The sequence below is a fragment of the Syngnathus typhle genome, linkage group LG8 (genome assembly GCF_033458585.1).
Source record: "Syngnathus typhle isolate RoL2023-S1 ecotype Sweden linkage group LG8, RoL_Styp_1.0, whole genome shotgun sequence".
In the NCBI taxonomy this organism is placed as follows: Eukaryota; Metazoa; Chordata; class Actinopteri; order Syngnathiformes; family Syngnathidae; genus Syngnathus; species Syngnathus typhle.
In genome coordinates this window covers 492594-507162 of record NC_083745.1, presented here as the reverse complement: position 1 = coordinate 507162, position 14569 = coordinate 492594, and the positions used below count along the sequence as shown (strand labels likewise).

The window sequence follows — 14569 nt, the reverse complement described above, 5'->3', positions numbered from 1 at the left end:
GCTATCTGGATGAATAATCCTGCCCTCTGGAAGAAGATTAGAGAGTATTTTGTGAAGGCTCTTTGTTTAGATGTGCACCACGCATCGAGATACGCAAAAGAAAGAGTTGACGTGAAAACAGTCCGAAAAGGTATTTTCAACAATATGCTGTCGACGGCCATTCATAGACTCCTTTGGATTTATGTGATCAATCAGAGTGCAGGAAAAAGGGCTTTTGGAAAAACATCCTCCAGCTATTGTTGGATGTTCATTGATTGAAGGCCTCAAGGGGGCTTCAATTCTTCATTTGGTTTTGTGGGCGTGACTAATGTGAGATATAGACAGTAAAAAGAAGAGTGAACTACAACAGCATGACTGACAAATCTGCTTTTCTGCTCAAGCGAGTTGACTAATCCTTCAGCAAAACCTAATGTGGGCAAACTAATGCCATATAATCCACGCGAGTCCACACTGTACACTTGCAATGGAAAAGCGGGAGGGAGCATTTCGGATCACTTTCAGTTCACTACAGCCACCATCCAAGTTTCATGCGCACACATGCATGAATCATGGATACAAATGAGTGTGACGTAACAAGATGACATCATCGAAAGAGCATATGGTAGAACTTGCTGCACCATCTCAACAATGAAGGCATTTCTCAAACATAGAGATGTTTACACCCACGTAGGGGTCACTGCTCAACGCATGATAAAAGCAGCAAAAATGACCCGCTTAATCAAGCAATATGCACTAAGTCTGCATGTGCTAGAGCATGTGTATGCGCGCACACACACACTAACACACGACGGAATATTTGAACATAATGTTCGGAGTGCATTCTCCTCCCTCCACAGAGCAAAGTCTATTAGCAAGCGTCTTCCCCCAGGGCTGACACTGACATCTCTTATCAGAATCCCCTGTGCAAGAAGACACACACGCACATGCACACAAGGATGTGCCTCAAAGAAGGAAGAAAGGAAGAAAATAATATAGAATAAAAATAATAATGAAAGGGTGCAGAGGCAAAAGGACAAAAATAAGCAAAGGTACTAGTTGCGATATATAGTGCAGTATGTCATTTCTAGGATTCATTTAGTAATATCTTGCATTTTTCATCCTCATTTCAACAGAAGAATGGTGTTATTGCAACACTGGCCTACGATGGTTCAAATCAGAATTTGTTTCAGCGCCATTTTGGCTGAATTCTGTTCAGCTGCTTTGACTTAAACATACTTAGTGAGTTTGATGTTCTTCTTAAAAGAGTGTTCTTTATTTCCATCTACTTTGAATGTCCAGAGACCTGATTTTTTTTTTTTTTTTACCAAAGCTATACGTACACAGGTATCTTAACATGACTAGCTTGTTTGGGATGTTTTCGAAAACGCCAACATCTCTTGTGGCATTCAATTCTGCATCCAAGCGAACCATGATTACATGACTACAAAGTTTATTTCAGCACTTTTTTTTGAGGATGTACAAAACAATGTTGCTTAATGTAGCTCAAAGGGTTTGTAGAATTTATTTCAATCCCACTTTCATAAACAAAAAGAAATGTGTACATATGAATTTCTTTAAAATACATTTCAGAAGCTATTTTCAGCTTAGCCCCTGAAAAAGGTTTAGTCTCTGTGACGCAACTTTTCCTCTGCTCAGGCTCTTGTCCGCATCACTTTTGAATAACGCAAAGAATGGCGCCATCTAGTGGATAGGAAGAGGTGCTCAGTTGTCTCCTACAAAGTTTGATGTGGTGTCTGACATTTGGATTGGCAAGGTTTAACTTGAGCGCAAGGTGACTGACTGGATTCTGTTGAGCTTTATGACGCAGAGGTGGAAGAGAAGGGCTAAGAAGGAACCATATTGCGGAGAAGGTTGCCGCCACAACAAGTAGCAGCTACTACTGAAGAAAGCCATTTTACGCTGCCGAGTCCACGTGATCAAACGGATTACCTTTGCAACTTTGTAAAGGATTCACTGATAACCAGTGAAAGACTTTGTCGCAGCCGGTCATAGGGACACTTGGCTCGAAGACGTTCTTGCGGGGATTCTGACCAGGTCCTGCTCGGCCAGCCGATATGATATTCCAGAGCCGTGAGGCGAGTATGGGAGGCAAGGTGGCGCTACTGCAGGGAGTGCATGAAAGTGTCCAGATTATACTCGCTGTCGTACTGTTGCTGGTCCCAGAGCTCTCCCAAGCCGTCCAGCACCGACTTCATAGAGGCCTTTCCCGAGCTCGACGTGGACTGCTCACCCTTTTGCTCGCCTCTGTCGTCCTGAAACACGCACACACGAATACGTACTGAATTTCACCCCGGCCGGGTAGCAATCGATAAAATAAGATTGTGTTTATTCGGCTCACTGTTTTCCAGTTGAGTAAAAAGTTTTTTTCTCACCTTGTCAAGCGTGAAGAGGTTGAGCAGTTGGTCTGTTCCCATGCTCTGCAGGCTGGCATTCTCCTGGCTGATGATGGTGTTGGCTATATTCATCTTGAACTTCTGCAGGCCCATGATCTTCTCTTCCAGGGTGCCTCGAGTGATGAGCCTGTACACGTTCACGACCCTTTTCTGCACGGCACAAAACACGCGCGCTTTAAATGAGCAGCCGTTTTATTTCCGCTCACCGGCGCTTAGAGCGCACAGCAGCGTGCCGCCGCGAGTACCTGGCCTATCCTATGAGCACGGTCCATGGCCTGCAAGTCCCTCATCGGGTTCCAGTCATGTTCTACAAACACCACCGTGTCAGCGCCAGTCAGGTTCAGACCAAGACCACCCACGTGCGTGGTCAGCAGCAGCACATCAATGGATGGATCGTTGTTAAACCTGGAGCCAAAAGCCAGCAGACCAGATTCAGATTGATTTCGGCAAGAGTCGCAGCTTGGTCGACAAACACCCACCGGGACACGATGCCGTGGCGCAGGCCGGCCTGCACGCTCCCATCCAGTCGCAAGTACGTGACCGTGGGCATTTTGGGTTTCAGAAGGTCGTGCTCGACAATATCCAGCATGCTCTTCAGCTGACAGAAAATGAGCACCCGATGCTGAGCCACCACTGCCTCGGTGCTCTCTTCGGAACCCCCGCCACCGAGTCCGCAGTCGAGGAGCAACTGAACAAAGGCAGGCAGAAGTTGAAACATTCATTGAACAGACCCACAATCACCCGCTGGCTATAGAAGAAAACGAGAGCTTTTAGCGATGAACAATGCCTGCCTATAGATGGAAGAGCCATTGAAGTATCATGAGAAGAAGTTGCTGACCTGTTTTAGTGCAGAGAGTTTTGGAGCGTGCTGAATGTCCCGCAGGTTGGAACTTTGGCCCGCTAGCTGCTCCGTGACGCGTTTGTACTCGGGATGCTGTGGGGTCAACACCAAGCTCGGGTGGTTGCACAGCTTCCGCAGGTACTGCAGGGCCTGAAACATCATATATACATACATATAGCCCTTTCTCAAAAAGACCACAGTACAAAGGTGTTCATTGTGCCCGATTCACAAGGCCAAAATTGTATCGGTTGAAAATGTGTGCCTTAGATAATGAGGCGGCGGCAGCTGTACCTGGAAGACGTGACCTGTGGCTTTCAGCTTGGGCTTTTCCTCTTGCTCTGTAGAGGCAGAGATGCTATCGTCTACGCTCGCCTTGGCCCGGGACTTGGCAAAGTCTTCGTAGAGCTGAACCTGAGAGTTTGTATGAAAAGTCCCCAAAATAATCGAAGAGCGCCATGAAAACACGACATCGAATGAAGTACATGCAGGGTCTGGGACAAACCTGAAGAGGACTCAAGTTACAGTAGTAGTCCTGAATTATTTTGGGAGGAAGGTCCTGCAGTACATCCTCTTTCATCCTTCTCAAAAGGAAGGGTAACACTTGCCGATGAAGCGCCTCCATGGCCAGGACGCCTGCACGGATAGAGCTCACGTCACATTGACATCCCAGCAAGCATTTGGGGCGGGGGCGGGGGAGGAAGCTGCTGCCGTACCGGCCTCCTGTTCCCGTGAGGAACTTTTGGCGTCACGACTGGCCAGGATGGGTTTGCCGTAACGTGCAGCAAATTGCCGCTCGGTCCCCAGGAAGCCCGGCATCAGGAAGTCAAAAAGGGACCAGAGCTCCAGAACGTTATTCTGCGCACGAGTTGAGGAGAAGGATGAGTCATGAAGAATTTGGTCCGTTTGAACAAACGTCGCAGGAAGGAGCTCACCTGAATCGGCGTTCCCGACAAGATGACACGGAAGTTGGCAGCCAATTGTTTAATAGCTTTGGAAAGTTTGGTTTTGCCATTTTTGATGATGTGGCCTTCATCAAGAATACAGTAATTGAATTTGATATTTCTGCAAAGGTGGAAATAAAAAGGCATGAGCAATACAAAAGAAAGCGGCGCTTTGAAATAAAAGCAGACAGGGTACTCACTTAAAAAAGTCAATGTCGTTTCGTACCACGTCGTAAGAAGCAACTACAAGATTGTGTTTCTTCACTTGCTGTTGTAACCTGACAGCAAAGCCAAAGAGTCAGTCATTCTCATTTCCTGCTTTGCATATCTATGAAAGGTGCATCCCACACACCCCAGCAACTTACCGCATTCTCTCCGTAGGTGGGCCAGTATAGTGCAGCGGATCGAGGTACTCTTTGGCGCAAAACTTGCCGACCTCGTCCACCCAGTGACCGGTCAGTGTGGGTGGGCACACCACCAGAGAGGGCAGCGGGATGCCGTCTGCCGCTTTCGTCTTGGCATATTCCTGAGACCTGAAAAGCAAATCGACAAAGTGCTTTATAAAAACATGGAAGATTCATTTCCCATTCGTCCAGTACCTGAGGTAGTGATCTCCTGCTAGAATGCAGATGGACTGCAGAGTCTTGCCGAGGCCCATGTCATCACACAGGATCCCGTGGAGCTTGTACTTGTTTAGGAAGGACAGCCAGTTCACACCATCCTACGAGATGGACGAACGAATGGCCATTTTCACTCGCACGTCAAGACCATTGTCACTAGAAGGACTTACTACTTTTGAGAGTCTTGAACAAGCTGCATACCTGCTGGTACTTCCTGAGCTCTGCCTTAATGGGCACAGGGATGCTGTAATTCTCCAGTTTTCTGCCATCGAGCAGTTGTTCCAAGAAGTGTCGCTCTCTGGCCTTCTGTCGGATCAGGTCAGCAGACATGGCAGGAGGGTCCGGTATGCCTGCCTAGGGAAACAAGCGGGCCGTCTCAGATCGGGGATCAAATGCGTCGGTCAGAGAGAGTGCAGGTCGGCTTCTCATTTGCGCCGTCTTACCTCCAGTGGCAAGAGACGGATGAGCGTAGCAAAGCATTGCGTGGCCATGAAACGAATGCTGTCGCTAGGATCGCTCATACGTCCCAACACCGGTACTACCAGCAATACGATGTAGGGCACTATCTCCACATCCAACTGTTCCATGACACCTAAAAGTCACTTGGTGAAGGACAATCAATCTCACCCCAAATTGAAACACAACGCCGTCCGTTTCTTTGAGACAGCGTGCCAAGGATACAAGCCAGAGCCTCGATGGCCCCCTCCTGCTTGGTGCTGTCGTGAATGGCGGCTAACCAGGGCAGGACACACTCCAGAAAGGCATCCATGGTGTCCAGCGTGGCTATCTTGCTAAGCACGCCCACGCACCGAGCTGCCATGTGACGCACTGCCGTGTAAGGATGCTGGAGGCAGGTGAAGAGATGCGGAAGGTGCTCCAGCAGCTGAAATTGAACAGGAAAAACAAAGAGGATCATTCAATGCAGTAATTGGGGCTGATGCATATGCAACGAAAGAAATGTTCTCAACGGTCAACCTCAAGAAAGTCTTGTCAGCACATTGCAAACACAACCGGAGAGCCATACCAGAGGTTTGAGCTCACGGGACATGGCTCCACTCATGACTTCAAGCACTTGGAGTGAGTTGACCAGTTCCTGAGCTGCAACGTCACCTCTTTCCAGCTCAATCTGCCTATCTGGAAGACAGGAAAGTCCCTTACAACACGATGACCATGCAGTTTGAGAACACTTTTTCAACTCAACATACCGATCAAATGTTTTTCATTGACTACGGTCCTCAAAGGCCCCACGGTGTTCTCCCAAAGGTACGGTAGTGACTCGGTGAGGTCGCTCCCCAAATGCCTCGCAATGGTTGTTAGCGAGAACTCCGCCCCTCTCCTTTGAATAAGACATGGCTTCCTCTAGAAGGAGCAAAATACAACGCAGATTTGCAGCTTACGACATCAGCTCGGAGTTCACCTGCTCATTCCGTCATACCTCGTCATTGTCGATACCCATGGCGCTGCCTGGAGGAAGGTCTGACGTGGGAGTCTTGGACGATTTGGGAACAGGGCCCCTTTTACTGGTGATTGCAAATGCTGCCCTTTGATGACGGTACAGAGTCATGATGCCTTGACTTTTGTTAACCATGTGATGCAGGCAGTCTTTGTCCAAGCTGCCGCCGCCGCCGCCGCCGCCGCCTAATGTCAACAATGGAAAAGAAAATGCTACTTGGGTGGGCGCCAAAACTACACGAGCGCTTTGGAGGCTTACCTTTGGAGTTTTCCTGTGGTGCGGGTGGTACGGGGCAGGCGGACGAAGGGGTGACCGAAGAGTCTGCGCAAAGTGAGGCGCAGAGGTTTTTGATAATTTTGGGGTTGGGGCACGGTGAGCGTCCGGCACACTGCTGCAGCAGCTTGGCAATGAAAGAAGCGGCGTAGCCCTGAAGAAGCGTGTTCTCCTCCCGCTTAATGCTCTCCATCAGAGGTCGAACCAGCGGGTTGAGTTTGTCGGGAAGCACTTGCAGGTTGATCACCGCACAAGCGGTGAACATGTGGACACGTAGATGCAACTGCTGCCATTCGTGGCTGGTTTCCATGACTGTGGCTTGGGCCTGCTGCCGCTTGTTGTCCAATACCTGCCACGGTTTTGTGGTCACATTCAAAGCAGCTGTTGATTCTGTGAAGATGGTGCTTAACTAGGGAATAAGCAGGAGAATGGGAGTTGGCATGACTGGGTGCAGAGCTGTTTTGTAGTTTTCGTAGTCTGCCAAACGTCGGCTTACAACGGTCTCGATCAACATGGCGTGGAGGAGAGCGGCACGCAAATGACGCGTTGGAGTACATCTCTGCGTGCAAGCCGATAACCTTATGAACGGTAACGTTTTTCAGTCGGTACTTTTCGGCTAGTTGACTTAACTGCTAGTGACTTATTATACAGTAGCATAGATGACTTTGAGAGACTGTGCGTATCCAGATTTGCATCGTAGGAAAACAAACTCAAGTCTCAGCTGCATCAGGCTTTTAAAAATAAGAGTGTATACATTGGGAGCGAGGCTCTCCGAGCATTTCACGAGATTGAATTGGAACGCGCAGACCGTATTCAAAGTTCAAATGCCTCTTCCGACCGACGCCTGCCGTACGCCCACTGACAAGGCATCAAACGAAAATACATTTGCTGTCTCAGATAATGCGTGCACGAGCACGTATTCCAATGCGCCTTAGTGGTCCTACCAGCTCGTTGGCTTGATCGATAGTGAACACACTACAATTGAGGCGGTCTTGAACGTCCACGTGAGCCTCAGAAAGCAAGGCGATGAGCTGCTTGCACTCGTTCTGCATCCGCGTGAAAGGGATGGCTATCTCGTCGTAATACAACTGCTCGGACAGAATGGCGAGGAGACGAGGCTGCACCGCACTCGACACTATCTGGCAATCCTAACGGGGAACATTTGAAACAGAAATCAAGATCTGCTTTGAAACGAGGGGCCTCGCGGGGCACGCAAAAAGAAGACAAAAGAGCGTTTCACCTTTTGCAGAGAAGCCCACTCACAGAGTACAAGAGCTACAGCTATTCGCTGAAGTGCAGACTTTGAATTAAGGTGAAAGAGCAATAACTGGCCCAGGGACTCAGCTGGACGGATCTCCTGAGACGCAGCATTGAGATGAGGCTCGCATATACACTTACATAGAGCCCCAAGCAATCTGGAACAAAGAGATGAGAGAAGGTCTAAAAATAAAAATACTCTTGAAAAACGGAGCCACGTCAGTCACAAGAAGGGGGGGGGGGAGTAAAAAAAAAAAAAAAAAAGGTGGGTTCATGCTGTGAAAGCATGCCGACTCACTTGGCAGCCATAAGGCGAGCGCGGAACACCACATAGTCCCTCGATACTGGGTCGTCGGTCACCGTCTCTGCCCCCGCTATGTACTCCTGGACCGTTTCCTTGATCTGGTTGGTGCCTTGGCGTGCCTTTGAACCAGCTTTATCCTGTTGCATTGACACAAATGCACTCAACGCTTTGTCCAAGAATCTGATCAGGGCATTTTCATATTTCATGACTACAGCATATTTTGGGAGTGGCACATTTCAAAGTCAAGTGATTCAAGTGGCCAGAAGAACCTTGGCGCGAGCCTTGACTTCAAGCAACATGTTGATGTCTATGGGAATGTGCGAGGCCTGCATCATGAGACAGAGCCAGGCGCCCATCCATGGACAGCTGGCTGCTACCACAAACTGTTGCGGGGCCTGAGAGAGTAGCTCCGCCCACACCTGGACGCAAACGGACGCAGCTTAAGAACTATGGACAAGATCTAAAAACAGAGGAAATAGTGAAGAATCCCCACTCATTTCTCTTGGCTTCATCGTACCTTTTGGATCAGTTCCAGAATTTCCTCATTGCTTTCAAGTATACAAGACTGGAACATGTGACGGAGCATATCTTGGAGGATGGGGTTGATCCACAATGCACATTTCTGATGGCGAAAAGCACATCAGCTAACAAGGACTTCAAAAAAGAACACTTTTTATAGGAACGCATTACCCGGTCAGATTTAGACCCCAGTGTACATCATGCAAGCATCCATACTGAATGTTAGCGATCAATTCAAGAAAAAGAACACTTCATATTTCAAACATTGATTTGTATTGTACACATTACCTGGTCAGATTTAGACAGGAGCGTGTAAAGCGTTTCTAGCGCTGCCCGCCGAACAGATGAGATAGTGTGCCTCAAGAAGGGCCAAACCCGGGGGACCAGCACCGTTAAGGACTGCTGCATACTACAGAGACCAAGAAAGTTGATCGACGCAATTCCAACACATCTCCATCCAGAGAAAGAACTCAAGGTTTGAAAACTCTTTGTCAAACTGTTTAAAATTCTGGAAGCGAAGGCGTTATGTCATCGAGATCGAAAGACCGAGGTCTCGGTGATGACTGCCAATTGTTAGCGTTCAGCTTTGACTCTGAGAACCTCAATCGGACCAACCTGCACTGTCGAACCTGCGGGTAGGTGAGCAAAGACGATAACAATGTCATGATGCTGTTGGTGGAAGCGGTGAGGTCGTCCAGATCCAAAAGAGCATCCCACAATGTGTTTACGATGAACGGTACCTGTGGCGCACAGAAAGGTCCGTTACAAACATGAAACCTTGAGGTTTCCTTAAACACCGTCATGTGCGACAGACAGCTCTTTTGAAACTAACCTTATTGGGCAGTAACTGTACCAAGCCTTCCACCACAGGGATGAGTGCCGCAGCAGCCACAGCCCTGACATCATCATCGAGGTCCTGAAGGCCCTCAGTGATGGCAGGGAGCAGCCGTGGGAGTAAAACAGAGATCAGGTCCTAAGAGGTAAGAAGAACACAAACGATGGATGGTTAGTGACGCTCCAAAGTATTTACGTGGCGATCGCGTCACTTCGCAAGCGTACCTGTCGGACCGCGAGTGCGTATTTGATTCCGAGCAGGCCTCCGTGACGGACCTCCCACTGGTCTTCTTTGAGCAGCTTCAGCAGCACATCGACTGTCATGGACACCCCGGTCTCACTCATGTGGCGCAGTGCCACACCAAGCGTCTGAGCACACGTCTCTCGGACAGGAGCCACAACCTGATCGACACCGGAACAACACCGGTGCTTAGTTAAAAGCAAAGAATTCCGATGATGTGAAGCAGAGAGCGTCGTGAACACCCACCTCATCCGATACAAAATCTCCAAAACGGTCCAGAGCAAAGACGCACAGCAAACGGATGACGAGGTCTTGTATCCACTCCTCGTGCTGCCGCGACATCTGTAACAACATAAGAGTTAGTGCTCAAATGGCGTTCTCAACTGGCAAGAATAATGATCGATCAAACACCTGCTCGGCAGTACTTCCCGCAAGTTTGCCACCTCCTGCGCCGTGGGACTTGAGGATTTCTCGAAGACCAGTGCCTGCACCGTGACGGATCTGGAAACGACATGTACGAGTGGCTATTGCTGCTCTATTCATCAGACTGCAAAGACGATATTGTGCTTTTTCTCAGTTGACTTCTCCATAAGGTCTGAAAGAACTTTTTTTACCTCCCAGGAAGGATTAAAGAGGTCGTTGCAGAGTTCTTCACTGAAGCTTTCCAATGGCCATTCTTGTGGCTAAAAATCAAGAAGAGGCACGAGCGCACGCGTCACACAATTTTCACTAGGTATCGATACACGTATGGATACATGCCCAGTTTCATTACCTCGTCTGAAAGACTGGCGTAATCCTGAACTTTGTTCATTAGAACTTTATGTTCTGTTGCTGGCGGGTCAAGAACTATGCTGGTGGTTTTCCTTCGTTTCTCTTCAGGCTCACCTTCAAAACTGTCATTACTGGGGAAGAAAAAAAACAAAATCATCATGTTATTGAAACTATGTCCCCTTAAATGTGGGCCGGCAGATCAACCAGTGCAACCAAATGTCCTAGCATGTGAAATGCTGTTTTGCATTTCACATGCTAGGACATTTGGTTGCAGTTTCCCAATCTGCTTTTGCTCCTCACCTTTTTTCATTTGGATCCAAGTCTCTGGATTTCTGTTTTGCAACTAGCTTTGCCAGCCTCTTTGCCTTATTCTTCTGGCGATTGCTCATGCCTGGCCGGAATTCCGAGTCGATCAATTCGGCAGCTTGAATAGGCTGAAACCATTAGGTTGGTTATTTCATTACATCACACAAGACATACGGTTTGAAAGAACACCAAAACAAATAGTGCACCAAAGAATTGTCAAATTCACCGTAGCGGCGCTCTTAAATGAAAAGTCTGATATCTTACAAAGCAACATTTGCATAATGTGCTCCACTTCTCGTCCACCAAGCAAATATGTCAGACGGGAAGAGCTAATGCAAAATACTTGGTAGCAGAGGCTCACGCGCGCTCAGTTTGGGTCAGGAAAAGTTATGATGCTGAAAGGAAGACCTACGACGTAATTACGGGAGCTGGACCCTGCTGCTGTAATCTTGCTTCCTTGAGGCCTCGAGACGCTCGACGGACAAGTATAGTCCAGGTCTTCGTCATTGAACAGCTCCTCGGTGTCCATGCCAATGGCGGCGCCCATGTCAAGTCCCAACTTCTTCTGAAGAAGCTTTCTTTGGCAGGCCAGGCGTTCCTTGGGGTCCATCTCACCTGAAAGTATACAACAGTTGGGAACCATTCGACAAGCCAAGTAGTAACATGACTATTGCAGCTGCTACAAACCACTTATTAAATGGACGCAAACATTTTGAACATGATCTTTTCAAGTCGGATTACGCCACATTCTATCGTGAAATTGTGAATGATAGCTAGAAAAAGTCACATGATTACAAATGCTTCCGGGGCTCTTGAGCAGCTCTGTGTCAATATTTGGTTGAAGTCTGCTTTTTAGCAGCTCTGTGTAAATATGGCTCATTTTGTTGACATTTCCAAAAACACCATTGACACAAAAAACACCTGCTTTGCTACATCAAGCTCGTGTTAAGATGGCTTGACTTACACATTTTGTCATCTTGCAATTCAAACTCTGCACCAGCGGATCCCAGAAGAGATGCACCGTGTTTGAGTAGGCGGCAAATGTCAAAATGGTAGAAACTCAGCCTCTCGCTGGCTGGATCCTCAGGCGATAATGACTCTGGAAGAAAAGGAACGACGGACAGCACAACTGACAATACGTTACAAAATATGGTACATTTGGCCTTCTTTCTTCGATAAATACTACGTAAATAGAAAGACAAAAGTCCACTCCGAGAGCTTTGCTATTCCTCTTGAAACAAATCACAACTTTGTAAGCACTCTATTCTTATAGTCAGTATTGACCAAATGACTTGCTACATACATATCATGGTTACAAATTAGGGGTGTAACGATTCATCGATATAATGCTCTACGATTTATTGGCATCGATGCTAAACGTAAACATCGATCTATATCGCTCCTTTTTGACCTCGGACATCAGACGCAACTTTATTTTGAAATCCAGTCGATTGTTGCTTGCTTCCTCTTTCCGGGAGCAGGGAGGCGGCGTGTTGCGTTGTGAGCAGAGCAGGCACGTGAAAGGGGAGTTGACAACTAGTACGGGGCTCCTGGGCTGGTGCTATGGCTAGTGTCCAAAAAGACGAGGAAATTGGCTCCCCTTTAGGCTTCAAGTCATTCTTTGGAAGCACTTTGGATTCCAAAGAAAAAAGATGACTCAACGGCCAAGACACTTGCAGTTTGTAAATCCTGCCATGCGGTGATCAAATATTCGGGGAGCACAAATCTCGCCGCACATTTAAAGAAAAACCACGACATCAAAGTTCAGTGTTAAAATAAGCACTTTGTATACTACAATACTCTTGTCATTTCCTAAATAAAGACTTTGCAGTACCTTGTTGATTTTGCGTATGAATTGTTATAAATCAGGATATTGTTCTATATTTTTTATTTTAAAAAAAAAATATATCGATCGTAGAGCACTATATCGTGATATATCGTGAATGAATCGCAGCAGGCTTTAAGATATCGGCAAATATCGTATCGTCGTTCTTTGTATCGATACGATATCGTATCGTGACAAAACCCGCGATTTACACCCCTATTACAAATCTTACCATAAAGTGAATTCAAAAAAAGACACTTTTTCTTCTTCAAAACAAAGCAGTGGGTAGTCAGTCACAAAAAGGTGAAGTTAATGTGACAGGTTGGGTTTAAATACAGCCCAAATTTTGAGAGCCTCCGTAATTAAACCAAAGAAGCATGCAGTGTTTTATGGCCAGCCTTGGCAATCACCTTCTTTAGGCTTTGGGGCAGGGTTCCATTCTGGAATATTTTTCACAATAGCTTCCACAGCTTGTCCTGCGGCTATACGAGTGTCCCAGTTGGGACTCCTTAGATAGGTCAAGACCTTAGAATAGACAGAATCAATTTAGCGCATTGACAATTCAAATGTCCGATGAGCAAAACAATGAGGTTTGAAAACACAAACAAGCCAGCCAAATAGCCCAAGTTAGCCTCGTTATGACACCCATTTGAAAAAAACATACCTTGGCCAATAAGTTATTAAGCTCATGCGGGTGGAGTTTAACCACTTCTCCGAGCTGCTGGGCTGCTGCTTTCCTAGTTACTGGAGTTGTTCCAGTGTCAAGTAGGATGAACAAACGATCAAGTCTAGAAATAAATGGACATAAAGGTCAGCACAAACAACAAGTGAGGCAATGAGCACAAGACAATATGAATAGCTCTACAAAACAGAAACTTGGGATGGAGGAGTAATTCAAGAATTTCTGATCAATACGTCCATATAGCATTTTTGCTACGGAATGTATGGGGCAGCAACACTCATGCCTAACGATGGAGCAACTGTGCTTTAACTAAGCAGTATATAAATAAAGTGGTGTGGATTGAAAGGTGTGTATATAGCTTTTGCCCCCAGAAAAGTAGTAGATTGTTACCACGGTCACACCAAGAGGAATTGGAACAGGCCACAGTCATCAGATCATTCGAACAATATTTGAAAGCGGATCCCGATTCCTCTTCGATACCTCCACTTATACTATGAGAGTGTTCGAGTTTAGGAGTCAGCGGACCCAAACATCGTGTCATCACGTTGTCGTTCTGCATCCTGCATCCAGCAACTTGACTTCACTACATGAAGCAGCGGTCGGTGCACAACACCGCTGCACAATCAGATCAAGAGTAAGATGGAGCCGGTGTCAACACGAATGTGTACGCTGACTCGAGTTTTGCCCAACATGACACTGTTTACAGAAGGGCTGGTAGGACAGCATAGCTGTCGCTACGCCGTTCTCTGCGAAATCGAACGCCACACTGTTAAGTAGGCTAGCTAGCCAATTGTTTGAGTCAAGTCCGACACATACAAACTATGCATTAGCGTAACATAGGCGGATCTCACCTTGTTACAGCCATGTTCAGGAGTCCTGTCGCTCTTCCCGTCCCACATTCAAATCGAAACTATAGACTCAACACGATCACTGTAAATGGATTCCGAAGTGTGGCGAATAATGACAGCAGGCTAGTTAGCGGCTAGCGTTAGCGAGTCGAGGCCCGGCAGTCTGCGGATGTGCTACTGAGCGAGCGCCCCAAGTGTGTCGAAACAAGACGCCGAGTTCACTTTCAATTCATGGCTTCAAAGTTGTCTCTCTTGCCTCCCCGGTATCTTCTGCCACCAAATGTTACCAAGTACCACAGACATATGAATCCATGGCTTACGTTACCCTTCAGAACTCTTTGCAGATAAATACTTCAACCTAATTAAGTATAAAGAGTTATTTTGTGTCGCTGACAAGGCGACCGAGTAGACTGTTTTTATATGAGGGGCCATCTTGCATTTATTCCTTCCTCTGTGGAAGG

At 47.1% G+C, this 14569-nt stretch overlaps 1 protein-coding gene across 2 annotated transcripts; it reads right to left on the bottom strand.

Annotated features, from left to right (window-relative positions):
* Window positions 1-1476: 1476 nt before the first annotated feature.
* Window positions 1477-14550, bottom strand: btaf1 (BTAF1 RNA polymerase II, B-TFIID transcription factor-associated). Of its 2 annotated transcripts, none has more exons than XM_061285213.1 (38): window positions 14112-14550; window positions 13243-13366; window positions 12989-13103; window positions 11718-11852; window positions 11166-11368; window positions 10748-10881; window positions 10449-10578; window positions 10291-10359; window positions 10088-10177; window positions 9923-10018; window positions 9661-9837; window positions 9434-9574; window positions 9217-9341; window positions 8890-9010; window positions 8600-8704; window positions 8352-8501; window positions 8077-8219; window positions 7762-7936; window positions 7466-7669; window positions 6507-6930; window positions 6231-6460; window positions 6001-6154; window positions 5820-5929; window positions 5477-5678; window positions 5239-5387; window positions 4997-5149; window positions 4775-4896; window positions 4541-4708; window positions 4376-4453; window positions 4167-4296; window positions 3948-4089; window positions 3737-3867; window positions 3526-3645; window positions 3232-3384; window positions 2873-3081; window positions 2639-2798; window positions 2373-2543; window positions 1477-2252 (listed from the first exon to the last, which is right to left on the bottom strand). In XM_061285213.1, exons 1-38 carry the CDS (start codon window positions 14123-14125, stop codon window positions 2100-2102), a joined length of 5610 nt encoding a protein of 1869 aa, XP_061141197.1. In that variant the 5' UTR covers window positions 14126-14550; the 3' UTR covers window positions 1477-2099. The 2 variants fall into 2 exon arrangements, with proteins under 2 accessions (XP_061141197.1, XP_061141198.1); XM_061285214.1 differs by having other exon boundaries at window positions 6231-6433.
* Between the last annotated feature and the right edge of the window lie 19 nt (window positions 14551-14569).